The sequence below is a fragment of the Sardina pilchardus genome, chromosome 6 (genome assembly GCF_963854185.1).
Source record: "Sardina pilchardus chromosome 6, fSarPil1.1, whole genome shotgun sequence".
Lineage (NCBI taxonomy): Eukaryota > Metazoa > Chordata > Actinopteri > Clupeiformes > Clupeidae > Sardina > Sardina pilchardus.
Genome location: NC_084999.1, coordinates 15,307,591 through 15,329,561, shown reverse-complemented (window position 1 = coordinate 15,329,561; position 21,971 = coordinate 15,307,591). Strand labels below are relative to the sequence as shown.

At 42.4% G+C, this 21,971-nt stretch overlaps 2 protein-coding genes across 2 annotated transcripts; both read left to right on the top strand.

Moving 5' to 3' along the window:
* The first annotated feature begins 78 nt into the window (after window positions 1–78).
* snrnp48 (small nuclear ribonucleoprotein 48 (U11/U12)) lies at window positions 79–3,896 on the top strand. Its single transcript, XM_062537702.1, has 9 exons — window positions 79–339; window positions 593–712; window positions 804–864; window positions 946–1,026; window positions 1,789–1,977; window positions 2,238–2,359; window positions 2,483–2,598; window positions 2,951–3,106; window positions 3,657–3,896. The coding sequence occupies exons 1-9, from the start codon at window positions 190–192 to the stop codon at window positions 3,727–3,729; spliced, it is 1,068 nt and encodes a 355-aa protein (XP_062393686.1). The 5' UTR covers window positions 79–189; the 3' UTR covers window positions 3,730–3,896.
* Window positions 3,897–4,188: 292 nt separating this feature from the next.
* Window positions 4,189–18,541, top strand: zgc:113232 (uncharacterized protein LOC541546 homolog). The gene is made up of 27 exons (XM_062538131.1): window positions 4,189–4,204; window positions 4,973–5,094; window positions 5,291–5,356; window positions 8,269–8,356; window positions 8,937–8,987; window positions 9,387–9,670; window positions 9,945–9,998; window positions 10,086–10,139; window positions 10,312–10,365; window positions 10,480–10,533; window positions 10,729–10,782; window positions 11,717–11,770; window positions 12,098–12,151; window positions 12,880–12,933; window positions 13,043–13,087; window positions 13,553–13,606; window positions 13,704–13,757; window positions 14,003–14,056; window positions 14,632–14,703; window positions 15,063–15,098; window positions 15,308–15,352; window positions 15,471–15,503; window positions 15,702–15,848; window positions 16,201–16,377; window positions 16,614–16,704; window positions 17,096–17,173; window positions 17,998–18,541. The coding sequence occupies exons 1-27, from the start codon at window positions 4,189–4,191 to the stop codon at window positions 18,201–18,203; spliced, it is 2,151 nt and encodes a 716-aa protein (XP_062394115.1). The 3' UTR covers window positions 18,204–18,541.
* The last annotated feature ends 3,430 nt before the right edge of the window (window positions 18,542–21,971 follow it).

Sequence of the window (21,971 nt, the reverse complement as noted above, 5' to 3'; positions counted from 1 at the left end):
TGGGGAGTTAAGTGAGGAGTTCACACTTCACACTTCCCAGCCGCGTGAACGCTTCATGGTGTCGTCATCAATGTGCGACATATACGTCATTACTTCGAGCCCACAGATTGAATGTCGCTAACAGCATTCTAATGTACACAAAATTAATTGTATAAAGGGATTGTAATACATTTCTGATTATGATTTACAATGTCGGAGACAGTCAACACTGAACCCCTCCAAGATCGACTGCAAACTTTACAGGAACTCACCGAATTCACAGAAAACTGTGAAACGAAGCTGAAAGAACTATTCGACTCGCTTGAATGGGACCAAAAATGGAACGAAAGTATCAGCCAGGTAATGTATTTTGTGCCGACCTGTTTGGTTTGTTGACGATTAAAAGCATTAGTCTCGGTTATCGTTACCATATGCACGTTAAAGCGTGTAAATGTTTGCCCTATGATTCTAATCTGCTTTGAATTTGGATACCCAATAACGTAGACTTGCTAATTTACAATGAACGATTAGACCGATTGACGAGGGAAAAGGGACCGATTGCTGTTTAGATTATTGTCGTGTAGACTTGATTTCATTTTTCTTTGGTTTCTAGGAGGCCGAGGAGATGGAAGCATGCCCCTACGACCCAAACCACCGGGTTCCTCGCCGAAGCATGGAAAAACACAAAATGAAATGTCTGCTTAATCGAATGGGCTATTCCCAAGACGAACAGGTAACTCTAGCTGTTTCAGAAGTAATCTAAAATAAAAGCATGAATAATGCGAGTCAGATAGTAAGTATTATTGTTTTCCCCCCTGTATTAGGCAGAGATGTATGACCCATCAGGATGTTATGAGAGAGCCAGCATTCCTTGTGTAATTATGGGTGAGTTCAAGATGATTTGGGATATAAAATTCCCACTCTGTTCCTTGTCTTTTCCCTTAACTCTCAATTTTGCCTTCCCAGATAAAAAGTCACAACAGCAAATCCTCCAACAAGCAAGAGCAAAGGCACCTCTTCTGAGATTGGAGGGACAGTACAGCCAAGGTAAGACCACCACAGAGGTCCAAAGTATGTCCGATGAAACACGATTATTAGTTTCCCCTTGCACTGCAGAATAATTAGACTTGCTAATTTTCAAGTGCATTTAGTACAACATACACAATACTAAAATTAAATTCCTAAAAATATGCTTGTGTTTATTTCTTTCCTGTAACAGGGGTGAGTATGAGGGGAGGTCTGATATATCTTTCTAAGGCTTGTCTGATTACTTGCAGTATCCTTTTTTATGATATCCTTTCAAAGGAGCAGGTGTTGTTTTCCCTCAGATCAGCACTTCTCTTTTTCTTAGGATCTCAGGATTCCCATTACGTATTGGGAAGTTATGCCTCTAAGTTACCCCTCTGCAGGGCAACGTTTACGAAATGTGTTTTGAAATCATTTAGTCATCCTCATCCTCAAAAATTTTCCATGTTGCCTAATTTGACTTATTCACAGGGCAACCATTGTAATGCGTTTTCGCCACCTATTGGCGAATGCTAGAACTCCACAATCTTCTGGTTTGTGCACGCTTGTAGCCTTGTTTTTGGTTTACAATGGGCGGCCTATGAATAAGGCAAATTGCTCTAGCCTTTTTGTTTTTAACTGGGTCTAATTTGTAATGCAGAAACATCTTCACACAAGCAAGTAATCATTTACTTTAAATGTGACAGGGGCACAATTTTGTCTCAAATGAAAATTGTCTTTGAGCAGATTTACATCTGCGTGTGTTGATGTGGGTAAGCATTTATGTTATTCTGTTTTTCCCAGGTGATTATTCTAAGGATGCCATTGATGTCCCTCAGAATCATAAGAGAGCTATATGTGACCTCACAGCGGCTGACCGATTGGCTCTTTATGATCATGTGATGCAAGAGACAGAAAGTCAACAGATGGCCAAAAAAGAAGCTACCAACAATGAGGACCTCTATGTCGATCTGGTTGCCAAGCTCAAAAAAGGTGTTCTTATGATACTGCTTAGTCTGGTTTTAAGTGGATATATAATGTTTCAGGTTCTATAATATAGTTTTTAGTAATTTGGATAAGTTATTTATCCAAGTTAAAAGTATGATAAGTTATTATTAGTGATTTTGGATTTTTCTTACTTACATACTGGGAGAATGTGCTTAATTCTCAACTGATACGCGGTGCAAATATGGCATGATTGTTGAATCACTATGTCTGCTACCTGATGAGTAATGCTGTTTGGCTGTGTACAGATGACGGTCAGAATGGTCCAAAGTCTCACCTGGAGGTCCTGGCGGAGATGAGGGACTACAAGCGGCGGCGCCAGTCATACCGTGCTAAAAACGTCCACATCACCAAGAAGTCTTACACTGAGGTTAGACTACTGTTGGCCATTGCTTGTATCTCCTTGTCTTTTAGATATGAGTATGATGTGGGCCTCATCGGATTGGAAACCATTGCTTGGCTTCATTCCCTTGTGTTCCCATCTGTTGCCCAGGTGATCCGGGAGGTGATTGATGTCCACTCTGGAGAGCTCGCTAAGCTGTGGGAGGAGGAGGAGGAGGAGGAGCACGAGATGGAGGAGGCCACTACATCCAAACATTCCTCTCACAGGTAACTTCATTGCTACCCCTACCCACCGTAAAAATGAAAAGAGCAAATTTGCTTTACTTTTAGATGCAAGAAACGGTTGAGCATTTAGAAACGGTTGAGCAGGCAGCTCAAATTAATTTATCAGTGAATTCATCTTAATTTGATGGTAAATGGGGGTGGGACAAAGGTACAGAGGGATCAGTATCTGATCAACTTCTTCAGAGTTTCTTACATAATAATTATGCATTTAATTTACATAGCACTTTTCAAGACACTCAAAGACGCATAAAAAAGGGCATCCAGCAGTGATGTATTTCACACTGTGTTTAATATTAGTGATGACTTAAAACTGTTCTGTCTGTCTCCTTGTCAGGAGGCAGTCGAAGGATCGGCGTTCGGCCTCCGTGGAGTCGGTGGAGTCACGGCAGTCCCACCAGTCTCTCGTCAGCGCCCAAGACGGCCACAGCCACAGCTCTCGCCACAAGCGCAAGCGCAGCCGAGATGAGGATGACGACAGCAGAGGAAAGAGGTGAGGCTGATGAACCTGGGATGATGCTCTGAAGGGAGATTTAAAGGGTTAAAAAACGTTATCGTCTGTCAAATAATGACAGAAAATTGTCATCGATTGATGCAGAGTTGCTTCAGATGATGCTCTGGAGAGGTGAATGGTGATGTTGCACCGTTGCTGTTTGGTTTGCTGGGCCTGTTTAATGACCCAGATCTGATGGCACTGTAATGATCTGGAAAACGTTAACACAACGGCATTTGTGTGAATTATGTGCAAGTCACTCACACTTAAATTGCTCAACACGGACAAACTGTCACATAAAGCGATTGCATTGTGCATTGTTTTCTCTGCAAACAAAGAGTCCAATGGTGATGGTGGTGTTTCATTCCAGAAATGTCCGGTAGTAGAGGTAAAGGCGTGATCAATGGGCTTTTGTGTGTCTGGAGATTCCTGATATGGTTCTTATTTGACCAAAGGACAAGGGACAAACAATTGATAAATACTATGATAAGCTCTTTGCATAAATGTTCTGTTTGATAAAAGTTTTTATATAAATGTTAATCTTTTTCAGGGATTCCCAGTCTCCAGAGGAGAGACGTCACCATAAGAAAAAGAAGAAGAAGAAGAAGAAAAAGAAAGAGTAGTTCCTGGGTGTGTGAACAGTGCATCCTGTTGGTCACATGCCATATTACAAGAGTATTGCAAACATTTTCTTTTGCCAATGTCTTTTTTTGTTTTAGCTTTGAGTCTGAGGGTATCTATGCATACATATGTGTTCACAAGTCAAATAAAATGCACTGCTTTGATCTTAGTATTGTGTCTTTAGCATTCACTGTTATTTAAGTGTAACCTTCCCATGTGTATCACTCTTACACTGAGGATGACAAATTGTCAAAACATGTCTGGCTATCAAGTCTGCAACAATCGAATGAGTCGAACTTATGAGTTGAAGAATTATTATTTTTTCTGACTGTGCACTCCAACACTGGCATCATGAAACAGGTATGACAATGAAAATGTGATTTTCTAATCAACCCAGGTGTAGGGTTAGAATGCATCATGTTAATGAGATGAGTTAGGCTCTTTACATGCGTGGGAGTATTATGGTGAAGGAGACAGGTTGGCCCGGGCTTCTTCCACTCCTGATCTCTAATAGGGACAGATCTGTAGCTGTAGTCCTGAACTCCTCCCACTCCTGATCTCTAATAGGGACAGATCTGTAGCTGTAGTCCTGAACTCCTCCCACTCCTGATCTCTAATAGGGACAGATCTGTAGCTGTAGTCCTGAACTCCTCCCACTCCTGATCTCTGATTGGGACAGATCTGTAGCTGTAGTCCTGAACTCCTCCCACTCCCGATCTCCGATTGAGAAGAATCTGTAGCTGTAGTGTCACACCTTGCACATTTTTACCAGTAGGCCAAGAGGTCACACATGCATTGATGAAATGCCTGCTTCTGCTTAGTCACGAATGAGTTGGTGGATTCCTGTTTACATTCAAAACGACAAATTACCCAAACCACTTAGTCCACTAGATATGAGCTGTCCATGATCAATCCATGATCAATTACTCCTCTATCATCTTGAGCGTTGTGAAATTTGCAAGTCATTGCATGTCATCTGGTCATGAAATTTCATTAAACCACTCAATAGAGCTCAGTATTTTTATTGCTGTCTAATGAATCTCTAAATCTATACTTTGGGTGCAGAAAGATGACCTAGTATATGATTCAATCATCTTCAGTTATGATGATCTTGATGGGCATTGTCCTCCAACAATAGGATTAAAGTTCCCATCTGACCCAATCTTTTTTTCCATGGTTAATCCAGTGTTCTCTGTCTTCTGCGCCTTCCTCTGATCCTGGTGTGTTTGTTTGGGGTGGGCTCAGGTATTTCTCACCGGGCTGTGGAGCGGAGGGGTGGGGAGCCCGAGCTCCGTGATGGCCCTGGGAGCTGGCGGGAGCAGAGCGCGGTAGCCCAGCCCCGGCGTGCTTACAGGGTGTTGACGAGAGTAAGGCCGCGCACGGTGGGCAGGGAGAATGCTGTGAGGAGCCTCTGCATTGAGGGACATACACACACACGCACACACACACACACACATACACACTCGCACACACACCGGGGGGAGCCAAAAAAAGATTAACTGGGAAAAAAAGACAGCTTTTGCCCCGCTTGAAGCTTTTTGGGCTCCCTCAACACAGGGCTAGTGGAGGCCCTTCAGGTTTGGACTGGACAAAGCAGACACAGCAGCCATGGGAATCCACAGGGCTAAGGTAAGTGCTTCTGTGCCACTGGGTGGTGATGCTTCGGGGAAAGTTATCTCAGATTTGGGACACTGGCTGCAAAATGCAACAGGTCGCAGGGGGTTGTGTTCAGCAAGGGGCACTGGCACCATTGGAGAGGTTGCTTTGGCTTTCTGTCGAGATTGGGACATATTTGCTTTTTAATGGCGTGTGCAGTTGTATATTGGATGAAGGTGTTCTCTTTGGCATTGTGTCAAGTTAATGATGGCTGAGAAACCTCTTTTACATGTACGTTTTACGTTTAAATATAACAATACTGTTCATATATGGTATGGAGGATGTATTGACTACCTTTAGGGTTAGAGTAGTTTTTCATCTCAATGTCATTGATGTAACATTGAAGCAATGCTGCTTATGTGATCCCCAAACTAGCCTCTGTTGGTTGTAAGGATTATCCCCCTGCCAGTGTTTGACCTCTCGTTAACCAGATGACAGTTAGAAGGTAATCACCGAGACATCGATCATTAGTGGTTCACATGTAAACAACATGATGCTTATGGCAAATACAGCACTTTTCAGCTGGGCTATGCCTCTGAATTATTTTCTACTTTGTTGCTTTGGTTGTGTATGACATCGAATGCTTAGGCAGAATTCACTATTGTTCCTTTTAGCAAATCTATAGCTAACCCATTTACTAATAGTGACCGTTCTTTCTTATTGCTACAATCATTCTACTTGTTTGATGCAGTGAATGGCAGTACAGTGCTGATTGGTGTATCTGAGTGTACCTCAGGTGTATCTGGGCAACTTTAATGCCATGATTCACCTCTCTGGCCCTGGGGGCCTGTGGGTTTGTGAAGATCCTCCCTCCTACTGTCTATCAAGCATGGCTCCGCCCTCACTAAATCAACACTTCCAAAAATTAAACCAGAAATCAAGGAGTGACTTGTCCACTACTGTGGAGCTGACCAGAGGAACACTTCAATGGAAGTTCATTTGTTTGCAACCACTTCCCATTCGGTCAATAATGGGACTATCACAAAACGTGTTCCTCCTTCAAGGGGAAATCTAGGTACTCTGGATTTCTTTTCTGAGAAACTAAGGTCAGGGAATTTCTCTGATTCACATGAAAGAGAAGAAGAAAGAAAACAGAGAGCTATTCCTCCAAAGACCTCAAAGCGAGGAGGAGAGAATTTTGGATCATTCCGGAATGTGGGACCAGCCTGAGAAGTGCTATGGTTCAGGAAGGCCTGTGAATGCCTGGCTCTCACACAAAGGCCTGATTGAAGTCTATCACCCCGGTATGACTCTCATCCCACTGGCCTCCCAGTCCCTTTTGCGGAGTGGGTTTTCCCCAGTGAGATGAACTGAAAAAGAGAGAAAAGAAAAGTGGAAACTGAGGTCAACTCAAATCACTGACTGACTCACAGTCTGACATCTGCATCAAAACCTGAAGTGCTCCAACTCCGAGAGTGGTTACTCACCTTATCCCAAGAGCATCTGTACCATGTTTACCTTCTGTTTCAATTCTCAACATCTCAGCCATGGGGGAGGGAGGGCGATCTATTATCTCCTAATTATTCACTGGACTTCACCCTATTTTCATGTCAACACAGAGCACTGCTCTGAATGACTACTTCATGTTCAAGTTCCACATTACATCATTCTTCTGAACTGAAGATATCTCACAGTAATAAAGTAATCTCAGTGAGTGGTGTGATTCTGCAGAAAGGAATGTCAACATGGTTTTGCCCATCATTAGTTTTGTCTTCCCATCAGTCGTAGGTCAGAGGTCACTCTCAGGGGTGCCAAGGTGGGGCCTAAAGGTGCAGATTACGGGGCGGTCTTTGATGACATATTCCATTAACTCACAACATTCCTCACGCTATCAATCCAGTGTGTGTGTCTGTAAATGGAGACAAAGCAGAGGGGCTCAGATGGAGTCAACTCACTGTTGAAGCCAAACAGGAAGGGAGGAAGGAAGGAAGGATGTATTTCTATTGGCTGTTGAGTATTTATATCTTTTTGGCCACAAATGAGGGGTTTGGACTGAATGTCATATTGGACCCTCCCAATAATAATATTATTAATTATTAACACTAGAACTGCTGTGACGGTCATTTTGACCGTTGGATGTAAAAGTTGGATGTAAAAAGTGACTTTGCTTAAGAAAAAGACTACAGTCTTGCTGGTTGAATATAGAGTTTAAAAAGGTCAAAATAACTGCTTACAACAGTTCTAGCATTTATGAAATGATGGTGCTTCTAGTGTTCTCTCAGAATCCCCCTCAGTGCAGGGCTTTTGGAATTGTTCACGTTGCACACCTCTCTGGCAAACAAATATGAGCTACATAACTGAACTGGCTGCCCCTTCTTCCAAAGGTGAAATTTTACATGTTATTCTCTCCATGAGCAAGCCTATCATCGTCAGTGACAGTCATCTCAAGGTCTCCTTGAATTAGTTAAAAATATTAGTAAAAGTGTGCTATTAGAAAGCAGTGGAAAGTTTCTGAATGACACTCAGTCAGGCCTACAGGATGCAAGGTCTTCATGACCCTTCATGGGATTGAGTGGGATTGATTTCTCTGCTTGTTTTCCACTGTGTGCTGTATGCTGGTTTGTCACTAGGGAGAGACAATGCTCTCTTGTTCTTGAGCCCTGGGAGATACAACCTCAATTGCACATGGAGGATGTATTTTATTTTGTATACAATTACACATATTCTCCATGTAATCTTTTTCTTAGATTTCTTCCTCATGATATATTTATTTGATGAAATTATTTTCACTAAATAAACTTTATTTTGCCAAAAAGGAAGCATCGAGTGTCTTGGAGCACTGGGCTCCAAGTGCAACTCTCTTCAGCTGTTCTACCATTTACAAAAAAGACTCTTTTTGTTTTTCATCATCTGAGAATTGTGTTTGTTTGTTTATGGTTTATTAGCAGGTGTCCACTGCATCGTGGGTGTGTGTTCTCTTGCTGTGTATCATCCACTGCTACGCTCAGGACGAGTACTCCGGTTACAACTCAGGTACTGGAGTAAGCATCTCACAACAGAAACACACCACTGATCCTTTTACATTTTAACACTGCATTGAGTTCTTCTCCTAGAGATGTGAATTGTAATAGGACTCACGGATACAGGTCTAATGTAGCTTTTCCAAGCTGTATAGACAGTGTGATATACTGAACGTGCAACATACACTTAGGATTTTAATAACATGTTTGTTCAAAGTGGTGCTGTGTCTAATGTAGAAAAGGAAAGCAGGTGCACTTTTAGTGCTGCAACGCAAGCATTAAAAGTGATAGATAGGCCTAGCTATTCAAACATTAAAATTCAAAGAAGCAAATATTTGCCAATCACTGAACCATAACAACTGCAAATATGCACAGCTGAGGGATTCCCCCACTTAGAACAGATGTCAGTGATTTACTGTTTGAAAATGTAAATCAATTAAACATTCATCCCATGCTATGCTACTGGCTCATCCAGGCTACTGACTGATAACATTGATAGACTAACTGGATACATTTTGAGTACTAATGTCAGGTTTGTCCATTATTGTCAAAAACATTGTTCAACTGCCCTGTTTCATTTCTCTCCTACCAAGGTGAGGAGCATGGATATGAAGGCTCGTTGGTTGACCCATACCCAAGCCAAGGTAAAACATAGCAACTACTCTTACTTATCATCTAAATGAAATAAAATGCACACTACCATTGCAATGAGCTGTTTATGAACTGATTGTCTAACATGACTTTTGAGTGTCCAGAAACATGTTAGCATCTGCTGAATTATTCTATGCATTAATATAAATAGGTTTCGGTGATGAAAGAGTTGTTGGTGAAAGGGTCATATCCACCATTTCTTCAGTTAGAACAACATAATGTGCTGTTGAGAAAGCCAGGAGAAAAAGGAGCAGTTTTGTTGACCGTCTTTGTTGATGTTAAATAATGACGGAACATTGCAATGCTCTGTATAATTCTGTTTGATAGACTAGTTTTGTTGGCTTTGTTCTTTGGCATGTTCTGTATAATTTCGGTCTGATACCTGTATAAAGAATATCCCCCAGAACCGACCCAGACCTATGAGGAGGAGAACACAGCTTCAGCATATGACCCCTACGCCCCTGGACCCACCGTGGTCACCATGATGACCGAGGAGCCTTACCCTTACGGCACCACCACCGAAACCTACGACTACGCCAAAGAGGACAAAATCGAGACCTCCCAGGTGCCGTACGACAATGACGGATCAAGCGAAGAGACGCTGGAAGAGGAGGGGCCCACAGAGTGTGACTGTCAGCCCGGGGAGCCAGGATTCGCTGGTTTCGCTGGACCAAAGGTAACATCTTAAATCTTGAACTTTGATGCATGCACAATTACAGGGTAGTGCTGCTTGAATAACTTATGAAGGAAGCTACATGCATACCACAGTCACAGGGTCCATGACCTCTTTGTGATGGATGATCTCATACAAGTGTTCAGACCATACTAACTGTTAAACTGACCATTAGCTATGCATCTATAATACAACTGTCTGGCAGTCCAGGTTTGATGCTGGCTTGAATTCTTCCCACCTCGCAATTTACCTGCCTAACTGTAGGTTCTTCTCGCAGGGCTCCAGAGGCCTGCAAGGAAAGACAGGATTCCCAGGAGCTCAAGGACGTCAGGTTAGAGTGCTAATTTTAAAGCGCTTGTTGGCTTTTAGGTGACATTCCTCTCTTGTTTATTTACGTGCTCCGTTACTGTGTTACCAGGGTTACAAGGGAACCAAAGGAGTGAGAGGAAGAGGAGGTGACGCCGGCCCTGTGGTAGGTCATTCACCGCACATTTGTCACTTCAGACACGGTGTGTATGTTGAGCCAGTAGTGAGTTGCACACTCTAGAATCCAGTACACAAGCCTTTATGTTTGTGTGTGTATGCATCTGAATATTTGAGCGCCTTATTAGACCATCCCTGGTGACCTTTTGACCTTCCTCTAGGGTGAATCCGGGACTGACGGAGATGACGGGGAGTCTGGATTCTCTGGAGCAATGGTGAGCAAACCAGACAGATTTACTCTGAGGACTAAATGTATCTAATCTTCTGCCCATATTTATAATGCTGTATTTCATTTCTCTTGCTTTCTCACCTCCGCTGCTCTTTCACAGGGGCTACCTGGTCCACCAGGTGACAGGGGCGAGTCTGGGATCTTTGGCCTGAAGGTAAGGAAATTATACAGCCAAAATAGCCTTTTCAGCCATCTCTCATCTCACAGTACATGGTATTCCTGGAGTTTCTCCATCAACAGCTTCCAGTCCAGTGATCATAGAATCCAGAATTACATAACATAAGCATTGGGAAGCCATGTTTGTGCTGTCTGCACAAATAATAACAAGCACATTTACTCTGGTCTTTAGGGTGATATCGGAATAGAAGGCCCACGAGGAGGAGTTGGTGATATCGGGGATGTGGTAAGCAGTACAGCCTTTATAAATGATATACAGGACTGCAATATTGTTTTAGGCCCCCATTAGATTTGTTGTATTAGCAATGTTATGATGCCCATATACTGTATATGTTGGTTTCTCATTGTATCTATTGGAATTCAACCAGAAGATAGAGGGAATATAAAAGCAAAAATCTTGGATTTCTAGTTCAAGTTCTCGTCTTCTGCATCCATTCGATTGGTTGTTTTTGCAGTTATAATGACCAATCTCGCAAGGGGGAAGCTGAAGCCGGTTGGTACTGGTTCTGGCTCAGACACTTTGATATCAGAAGTGGGACGGAGGTGGTGACACTTTGACAGATAGAACATCTCATTGAAAAGCTACAGCTGGAAGAGTTCATTGCTCACTTAAAGTGGAAAAAGCACGGCTAAATATTTCTATTCTAAGAGCCTTGATGAGGCAAGCTGACACTTTATTCCTGATCCCAGGACTCCCATCGTAGCTGGATCTGCCAGTAGTAGGTTCTGGCAGGCCAGACATGACACCTGTGGCCTGGGTGGGGAACGACAGTTCCGTCAAGAGCTTCCCCCTTGGATGACTGGCAGTGTAACACTGCTAAAACAACATATCCAATGGCAGCTTAAGACTGAATTGGACTGGTATCAGAACATTTTATGTACTGTATATTTAAGTACTATGTACAGTACATATCTCCTGTGCTCTCTGCTCATATTCTAATTAAGAGTGAGAGTGAGAAATAAATAATATGGTGGTCCTTATGACATTACTGAAACAAAACATAAGGTGCCTAGACTTTTGTAGCATGACTCAAATGCAAGACTACTTCCATTTAATGTAGAAAATGTAGTTGATAGTTAGCTATTTTATAACAATAATATTTGCACACTTTGCCATACTAATGTGTCATGAAGTGGTTCTCTTGTTCTTCCGATTTCAGGGCCCAATTGGTCCACCTGGAACCACTGGAAGTAGAGGAGGTAAAGGCATTAAGGTCAGTGTCGTGGTGGTGTTGGTAGACACACACATACATCCACTAATCTCAACATATAGTTCATCTGATCAATACACTTCATCCTGACATTTTAACATCTGATTTCTTTAAGATGACCTTTAATGAGGCTGCTACAACATCAGAGCATCAAGTCGTTGCTCTAGTTACCCCTCAACCTTTTATACAGGATAGAATTTCTTGACTGTTGTCAGTTATGAATTCAAATGTTCTCTTGACTTTTTATGTAAAAACTACTTGTTGGATTCACTATAGAACAATCCGATGAACTGGAATGAAAAGCTTATTAGCCACTTTCTCTGTCCACAGGGATCCATTGGTAAAACTGGCAAGCAGGGTCCAGAGGGGAGAGAAGGATACAAGGTGAGACCATTAGTTTAACATAACTCTGACCAAATGTTTAGAACACCTGCTCAAAGCAAGCCCATGGAATGAGTGAACTGCCTTGAGATGAGTCAGTGTGAACCTAATGCACAGTGCACAGTAGTGCATAGCACATAGTATGTTACAAATGAGGGGGACCACTTTGTGAATTTTGCTGTCATTTCAAGACTTGCATGCCTCTATCAAAATGTGATATGATCATAGCACTTGCTGAGTAGCATAGCATGCATGCTAAATGTGTCACTGCACAGCCCTTCAAAGAGGGGGGCTTTGGGCATGAAACTGAACCACCCAAACTCCTCCACACGAGACTGTTGAGAAAGTACAGAGACCACAAGCCGCTCACACTCTACTTGGATGGTCTCTTAAAGACTGTATTTGTGTTAACAACAATGTATTAACATTATGGTTTGGGTTAAGGTGATGTTCAGTAATTGTTCAACAATAATAATAATTAAAAAAATTAAGCAAGCAATCAATCAAGCAATCAAAATTAAGCGATCAATTTCAGCAAACCAGCTGTAAATCTGTGTAGGTGAACTATCCAAGTTACCGGAGGCATTCATAATACAAATACCATTTGAAATTTTGACCATATATAAATTACTAACTAAAACTTAGAATCGTATTGTTGTTGTCAAATTGGAAACCATTCTGGCAGTTGAATTGAGATTCATAATTGTGATTTCTCCTCTGCGACTGTACAGGGCCAGATCGGAGCCCCTGGATTCTCAGGAGACCATGGAGAGCAGGGCTACAACGTAAGAGATGACCTCATTCACCCACACCAATCCTGTTGTTGTGTCACATTCACATGTATATCATGAATACCTGACTGTTTTACCTGCATACCTGATTTTGTGTTTTTAGGGTTACCCTGGGGAAACAGGTAGTCAAGGAGAGCTCGGTCCCAAGGTACGCAGCCATGAGATGATGACTAATAACTGATCCATGAAGCCAGTTGAGCACAGTACTTTCCAAAGAGCTTGTGTAGGGGCCCAGATTAAACAATTTTCCAATGCGCATTAGAACAACGCCACAGATGAATGCCCCTTGGCCTTAGTGTTCAACGCCATTTTAGCGCAAAGAGAGCATAAAGTTTGTCAAAAACCCAACTAAATGGGCCATGACCCTACCCGATCAACAACGTTACGTATGCAGTATCAAGCATTCCAAGCACGCATTGTCAGAACAAAATGAGTTGGAAGCCTTTATGTTAAGGTGAAAGGACAGCAAGGTGTTGCTTTATGCATGCATTTTGTGGCCATTCTTACAGCAGGGCTAAGCATAGTGGTTTTGTTGAACAGTTGCATGATATGTCTCAGTTTTAACACCACACTCTCCCTCTGAATAGATGTAAATTGTTCTCTCTTGTCACAGGGAGACCAAGGTTTTGGAGGTCTACCAGGAAGTGATGGGGAACCTGGAGATGATGTAAGTAACTTTAGAATAGAATATCAGTACAAGTGTATTTATTCATGCATGTTTAGATTTTGTTTAACATGGTTTGTTTTGACTGTCTTTGTTTTAGGGTCCTCTTGGTGTTCCTGGGATCATGGGCGTGCCAGGCGCTTTTGGACCTAGGGTGCAGTAAACAATTTGTATTATTAGATGAATTATTATTCTTATTATTATAATTTGTATTAATTAATTGTAATTATGAATTGACTGTATCTGTTACAGACACACACATTCAGCGTTTAGCTTCATGACTGCACAGTGAACTGCAATATGAACTTCTGAACTTACATGAGTCACATGTATAGGACTTGTATGTCACCACTAATTCCCAACCCAGGACTTATCTGATGTGTCTGCATCTTTTCCCAGGGGGTGAAAGGTGACCGTGGTCCAAGGGGGCGCAGAGGAAGAGTGGGAGCTGGGGTGAGGAGCTGTCTGTTTGCATTAACTCGACCGTGATCTCAACACTGTCAAGCCACGTGTTTACTTCATTTGTGGCCTAGCTTTGAAATGAGGAAGTTCCTGTGAAAAACAAGTAAATTCACCTTTATCCCCAGACAAACACACTGTGGTAAACTTGAAATGCCAAGTAGAATGTGGTATGCCCTGAAAAGCCCCAGATACCATGATGGCGCCATATTCTGTTTTGTGCAGTTATGTCTCTGTAATGTAGCGTGGCCTTTTGATTGAGGAAGTAATACTATTGGGAAAGTCCCCAATGCTACATCACTGAGGAAGTATTGGCCATTCAAATAGACTTCTATTTATAGCTGACGTGAAAACAACTGAACTACAAAAAACATTACTGAAAGACAGAAAATATTTAGCCTTGAAAAAGATCCCATTATCCTATTGCATCGTTGAAGATTTCACAGTTCCATATGTCTGTCATACTCCTCCTTCATTGTGTCCACCCATGTCATGTCCAACTTACAGCCGTTGACGCAGTTAAAACACTACTGGATGTATAGTGCTATCGGTGTGGTTTTGCATTCCAGGGCCCCGGGGGAGAGAGTGGAGAACCTGGTCTTCCAGGACAGCCTGGGCCCAAGGGCTTGTCTGGCCAGCTGGTGTGTACATCGTTGATCTCTATCGTCTCCACTAGTGTGACATTTAACATGCACAGAGATTCCTGTCCACTGTGTCTGCAATGTTCTCTATAAAGGCCCCTAGAAGCTGACTGTTGTCATATGCCGACCATAGATATGAAATAGTGTGTGATGAAATGTGTTGAATTAAATTACCATTGTTTACTAATATCACTTGTGAAATCTGCACAATCCTAAGATTGGAGTGGAGCAGTCTTAGGAAATGTTATGATGTCATATTATGTAACTGTGTAAAAGTGTACTATTCGGATAACCATTGAGCAGAAGTGAAACACTACACTAGGCAAGTAATCAACAGAAACTCCTCTTTTACTCTTTAGGGAGCCAAAGGGGAAACCGGAGCAGATGGACTGAAGGTCACACACACACACACACACACACACACACACACACACACACACACACACACACACAGACACACACACACACACACACACACACACACACACACACACACACACACACACACACACACTATAGTTATGCACTCACAGACATCAGATATCATATATTTAACTTTTAAATACATTAACATTTCTTGTAACCCATTTCTGACCCGTTTTAGGGTGCAACTGGAAGGACCGGCATTAAGGGAGTAAAAGGTCAAAAGGTATAACGATCCATCATGTGCTCTCAGCTGACATTTCATTTTGATTTCAATCATCCCACGTAGTTTCCATTGCACATGATTTCTCTCGTCACATTTCTCCACTTCCTCTCTTCAACAGGGAAGTTCTGGTGACGGCGGAGATAAAGGACAGGTTTGTTTACTACCAACATTACGACAACACTGTCCCTTTTCCTCTTTCCTTGATCCTCATGACAAGATGATGATGCCATAGTGATTAACCAGATAAATCATAAACGTAAACAATATATGAAAGATATGAATGAGTACAAATCTGTGAAAGTGAATGTGACACTCAAGGGACATTTCTTTGTCTCCTGACCCGAGCCAGCAAGGAGAGCGGGGTCGCCAAGGGCCTGAGGGGAAGGTGGGGCGCGTAGGACCTCCAGGTATCCCCGGAGAAAGAGGAGATTCCGGCCCCAGTGGAGACGGAGGGGTCAAAGGTCGATCAGGACCAAAGGGTGTGGCAGGTGAACCTGTGCGTATCCAAACACGGTCCATTTTTTTTTTTTTTTTCAATTGAAAAAGGAACATGTTGATCTTGACATAACTTAATTTCATCAAACTTGTCTTAATCTGTTGAAATTGACCTTGGTTTGATTGATTGGTTTGGTGATTAACTGAGCTGGTGAGTTATGATTCAAATTGAATAGGTAGGTGTGTATCTCTGTGTACAAGTGATATCTGAGTCAGTGACGGATTGATCTGATCAATCTGTCTAGGAGATAAACGTTCACCTGTAGTTTGCCTGGTTTCAGCGCACCTCTGTAGCATGTTTGATGTGTTGCCATGCCCACCATGTGAGCTAACGGGCGCTGGTCTCCTCTCAGGGCCCCGGCCTGACAGACGACCAGGTCCTGCAGCTGTGCCAGGGTGTGGTCACCGCTCAGATCTCCCAGTACGCTGCCTCCATACGCTCCAAGTGTGCCCAGGGATGCCCCATCAACAACCGCACCCTCATCGGGCCCCCAGGGCCCCGCGGGCCCACTGGATCTTCTGGCAAGCCTGTGAGTGGCACACACACACACACACACACACACACGCACACACACACACAGATAAGGTCATAGGTTGTAGGTCAGTTTCACTGGTATGGACCTTTTCAGTGAAAAGTGTCCCTGATTCCAAGATTAATACACCGATTACACTTGCAGGTCAAACTTCACACGATCATCATGCGCATCACCACATGATGCTTTTCAAACTTGTTTATTCTTTTGAACATGTGTGTCATCACTACCAGGGTAAAGCGGGCAAGACTGGAGCCAAAGGAGCCCGTGGAGTCATGGGCCCCACTGGGGTGGATGGAGCCGAGGGTGTGGATGGAGATCAAGGTGAGCAGAGCTGTGTGCACCTCACATGATTGATTATCAGACCCTCTTACCAGAGTGCTGTCAGGGCGGTCTGCCATTGAAATCAGAGGTGGTCAAGGGAGGCGGTCAAGGGGTTGCGCACCAAACCAGAAGCTTTAAGCGGGAAACCAGCATCAGGTTTTATTGCATCGCATATTTGTTTATGTTTCACTTGACATACCAGAGGTTAGTTGGTTGTAGTCCTAGGCATCAACAGTTCATTTTTAGACATGTCTGTCCTTTCGTAGACCTGGAAACAGCATCCCATTTTAGATGGATGATTTATCTTGAGGAGACTATATGTTTCAGTAATCTTACTTGAGAGGACGCCTAGAGGATTCATCTTTTAAATGAATCTTCTATTTTCTGAAAGGTACAAAGGGTCGTAAAGGAGACAGAGGCGACACTGGGAGTGGTCTCCGTGGTCATGACGGACCCCAAGGAAGCAGAGGTAGAGTGTTACACCTGCACCCATGCCACATCACAGTGCCAAGTTAGCGTGATAGACCATCTTCCTTTAAGGGCTATTTGAAATGTTGTTGAATATACAGTAAGCAAGCCTCTACCTACAACACATAACAATTAAATCAAAGTCATTAAACGTTAAAGGTAACAAGGTTAGGCACTGCTATACAGTAGGTATGCATTTTTGTGAAATAGAACATTCTCATTCTCATACCCCAGTGCCCCCAGTGCCCCCAGTGCGCATAACTTTCCATACCCCACTCACTTAACGAAAGGAAATGTCTATTTGTGCGTGGAAGGCTTTTTCTCCTCTGAAGTACCTACATGCACACTGTCTTTTGAGTGTGGGTGTCAGTGTGTTTGAATGGGTGGATGTGGTGCATTCACTTGTAAAGTGCTTTGAATGCTCTGTTTAGTAGAGAAGTGTGTAATATTTGACTTAAAATCTTGCATTTTACCTTGATTCTTTTGGTGTAATTCCAGTATGACATATTATGGCTTTTCTGTCCTCCCACACACACATTAACAATCACCCACCCACACACACACCCACACATACATACACAAACAAACACCCACCCACCAACACACACCCACCCACGCACACCCTTTCACCCACATACACAACTCACCCACACACACCCACACGCACGCACACACACACACACACACACACACACACACACACACACACACACACACACACACACACACACACACACACACACACACACACACACACACACACACACACACATATACACACACACACACGCACACACACACACACACACACACACACACACACAGGATTGCCTGGACACCCGGCTATACCCAAGGACGGAGCTGAGGGCCCTCAGGGCCCCCGCGGGTACCCCGGGCCGGTGGGTCAGCCTGGCATGGGTGGTCTGGTGGGCGTGCCAGGCTTGTGTGAGGCACGGGACTGCAGTATCCACGCGCCTGTCGTGCGCAAAGAACAGGGTCTGGTGAAGGGCCCTCTGAGCACGAAGATGTAAGGCCCCAGTGGAGCAGACTGCAGTGGTAGAGAGTGGGCCTCAGGTCAGTCTGGAGACTCTCAACACCAGGAGTCCAGCGACAGGGCATCAGGAAAACAGTTACTCTGTGGTTCAGCTCACTGGAAGCGAGGCTTGGACCAACAAGAGGAAAAAACACAGCCGAATCAAAAGACTACTGGACCGGAGCAGTTATTGTGTCACGGTTCTCAGTTTAGACATATGTGCAACTCATTCTATTGTTTTACACTGCGGAAGTTAATCGTCTTTTTTATCAGCAAGTACCTAATGTTCATATTTTAGTTTTGTTTAATTTTGTTATCAGTGAAACAATGCTGTGGGTACGCCAAAATAAAGATGTGTAAATAATTTTGTAAAGCATCTTATGTACATGTACTGTGTGTTCTGAGATAACATGTTTAAGATAAACATTGTCTTCCCTTTTCCAAAAAATCGCCCTTCACTTTTTTAGTAATCCGTCTTGTGATTGTCTTTAAGAACGGGACTCAACCATTTCAGGCGACCATTTTCATTTGGTAAAACACTTATAAGTTTAATTATGTTGATTTTGGTTTCATGTTCAGTCTGATCATATAACAACCATAGGGAATACAGTGGTTTTGTAATATATTGTTTGATGCTATTTAAATTTTATTTCATTCCCCTTGTGTAGTTCACTGTATCGCCAAATCCATGGTGACATAATGACGCATACTATCATGTTAGAAATAGTTTTATTTTTGTTGTAAAGAAAAGCATTGTTCAAGTAAACGTACACAGTACAAAGAGTTTACAACCGCTGCAACAAATTTACTGTGAAAACAGAAATAATCCAGTAATGACATTCAAAAAGTTTGTTTCAAAACACAAATATATATATTATGCAATTTCCAATTTCCCAATCCCAAGGTTGTTTAATGCCAAATCGTATGTTTTTCAATAATAATGGATGGATTCCCTTCACTCTGAATTGAAATAACAGGCCTGAAATAACACTTTGTTAACATATAAATCTCTGTAAGGGTATAAATACATTCAATATCGACAAAATACTTAAAAAAAACCAACAATTATTTCAAGATAGTGCAACAACGTTTGCAATGAAGATAGCAGCAGTGCAACAATGTTGCAAAGGAAATTAGTATTATTATAATGACAACCTTATAATATAAATATATATAAATATAAAATAATGACACCCTCTACACCCTAATGCTAAGCACCCTAATACCAAAGATTACAGAGTGCGTACGTAGCGCTCAATGATCTTGGCTAGTACCCTCTTATATTCCCCACTTGGTCCTCATACTACAGTATGTAACACCAGTGAGGTCTAAACATGTCTACGATTAGCACCATCATATAAACCCGCTTTATGATAACAGTAAAAAAGCTGCCTATATGTACAGTAACAGTAGCTTTGACTGCTGTCAGCTGTTTTTAGTAAGCCTGGCTCTGCCCGCCTAGTATCTCCACTCATTTCCACTTCACTGAGATACTAGTCTGGCTCCTCACATGCGCTTACGCTCACCCCTCAGCTACTGGGATAATGGGCTAATCAGCAGTTGAAATTAGCTTTGGCTGTGTAAAATGGTAGCAGCAACAACATATAAAAATTGCAAACGGAAGAAATTGTACATTTATAAAGCAAAGGTAATTACATTGTTTCCTACTGTACCTGCCGATGTGATTTATTATCAGTTTGTAAAGGTCAGGCTAAGTAGGAGGTAATGTGGTGAATCTGGTGAAACCAGGCAAATTTTGTTGTTCTGTTTTTTTTTTTGTTTTTTTTTAAATTGCCATATTTTCAGGATGGTTTCAGACGGGTGAAACCAATTCTCCAGCTGATGCTCCAGGACCTTTGCCACAGAACTTCTTCCACAAGAGGACCCCAGCTACAACACTAAGCATCAGAGCAGCAACCCCCAGAAGCCCTGGAGAAAGGCAAAGCAAAGCAATCTATATCGTACTTGCATCACCAAGATACAAAATGAAAGGACAAAATCCACAAATTGAGTAAATGACTAAGCGTTCATTTAATTTTTTTACCAAAATGATTCTTTAGCCATTTCTGGTGTGGCGGAACTGGTGGTTTGACAGTAGTAGACTCATGATGGACAGTTCTTCCTGATTAAGATATCAAATATGCAGGTGAATTGTAGTGAAACAAGAAAAGTATGTGCTTAAAAGCTATATTACTAAACTGAGTGGCACCATGTTGAACCTTACCTGTGAAATGAACTCTCTTCTCCTGCAGAAACTACATCAAAAAGGATCGAATAGTACTTGTTAGATAGCATAACGCGGGCAAACCAATTTTCAGCTCAGTGGAATGCACAAAACATAAATTAAAAGCATGACATACAGTACACTAAAGATATTTCAAAGACTATGTACTGCTTCTGTGCGTATTTATTAAGAATCATTACGTACCTGCGAACTGCACAGGAAGGTAAGTGTGACGTTCACACAGGTGCTTAGACTGACATTTCCTGAATGCAAACTCACACATGGCTTGTGACACTCCACCTCACCATCTGTATAAGTTGCGAAGGTCTGGGAATAGATGGGCCGCACATCAGACCTTGAGTTTACTCAGGCTCAGGCACACGTCATGTTCAGGGATGGCTGCTTTACTTACCTTTCCATTCAGCGTCCAAACCTCCTCACAACGTGTCTCTTTGGCAGGAAAGTCCACAGCTACGTCATATTGAGACAAGCCCTCAGTGCACTGATACTCCAGGCTGGTCTCGTGCACCTGTGTCCCACTGACTGTGAGATGGAGCAGAAATCAGACATCTGTGTCTTTTGCAGTCATAATACACCCTATATCAATAACATTGGTAAGAACAACCAATGTTCCTACATCACTGCACGTATGATGTAAGGAAGGGAGGGGTGAGTCAGAGACTTTCTAATAAGGAGACACAGCACTCAACAGATCCTCCACAGAAATGTATAGGGTTAGTTCATAATGCCAATATGGTAGTTGTCTACACATATCCCATCCCTTCCTGTATTGTAAAATCGCAGTGTGTGTAGCCTACAGTATTATTGTGCGTAGCACTTTTTTAGCCAAGAGAAAATTATAATCCAAGCCTTTAATAGGGTGGTTTCCCATGAGAGTTGTGTTTTCTTGCAGCATGAAAGTGAAAGTGAAAGTGAAAGTAGAGTAGAGTTGGTATTTCCCAAAAGTACCTGGGGATCTTTTCCGAAATGTTATCTATATAGCCTAACAACAACAACATCAGTGAGGTTCACAAAGTTACTGCAGAGTTACTTTGAACTAGTTTTCCTTCCAAAAATTGGGATTACTTTAGTTTGGTTACTAAGTGTCATCTTTGCAATAAGTGTACAGAGACCCATTATCAGTAACCATTCACCATGCTCCAATGGCTCATTCTTGTTAATCTGAGTTCATAATTTCAAAGGGCAAAATGATCATTAGAAACCCCTTTTGAAATGTTATGTTAGCACTTCTGGCTGACTAAATAACAATGTTTACAACTGGCCATTTTTAGATGAGTTGAGTATAGCTATTGTGGGTTTGATTAATGGCATGAAATGGCCAGAAGCAAAGAATGTTCTTTCTTTCTATGTAAGAAATGGTCAATAAACTGTTTAAATCTGTTTGTCCACTCTTCACAGGAATGTGCAGACTATAGGTTTAACCAGAAGAGTAAAAGGAGTGAGAGAGACCCCACTGCACAACTGAGCAGGAGGACAAATACTAGAGTTTCTAGTGTAAGAAACAGATGTCTCACAGGTCCT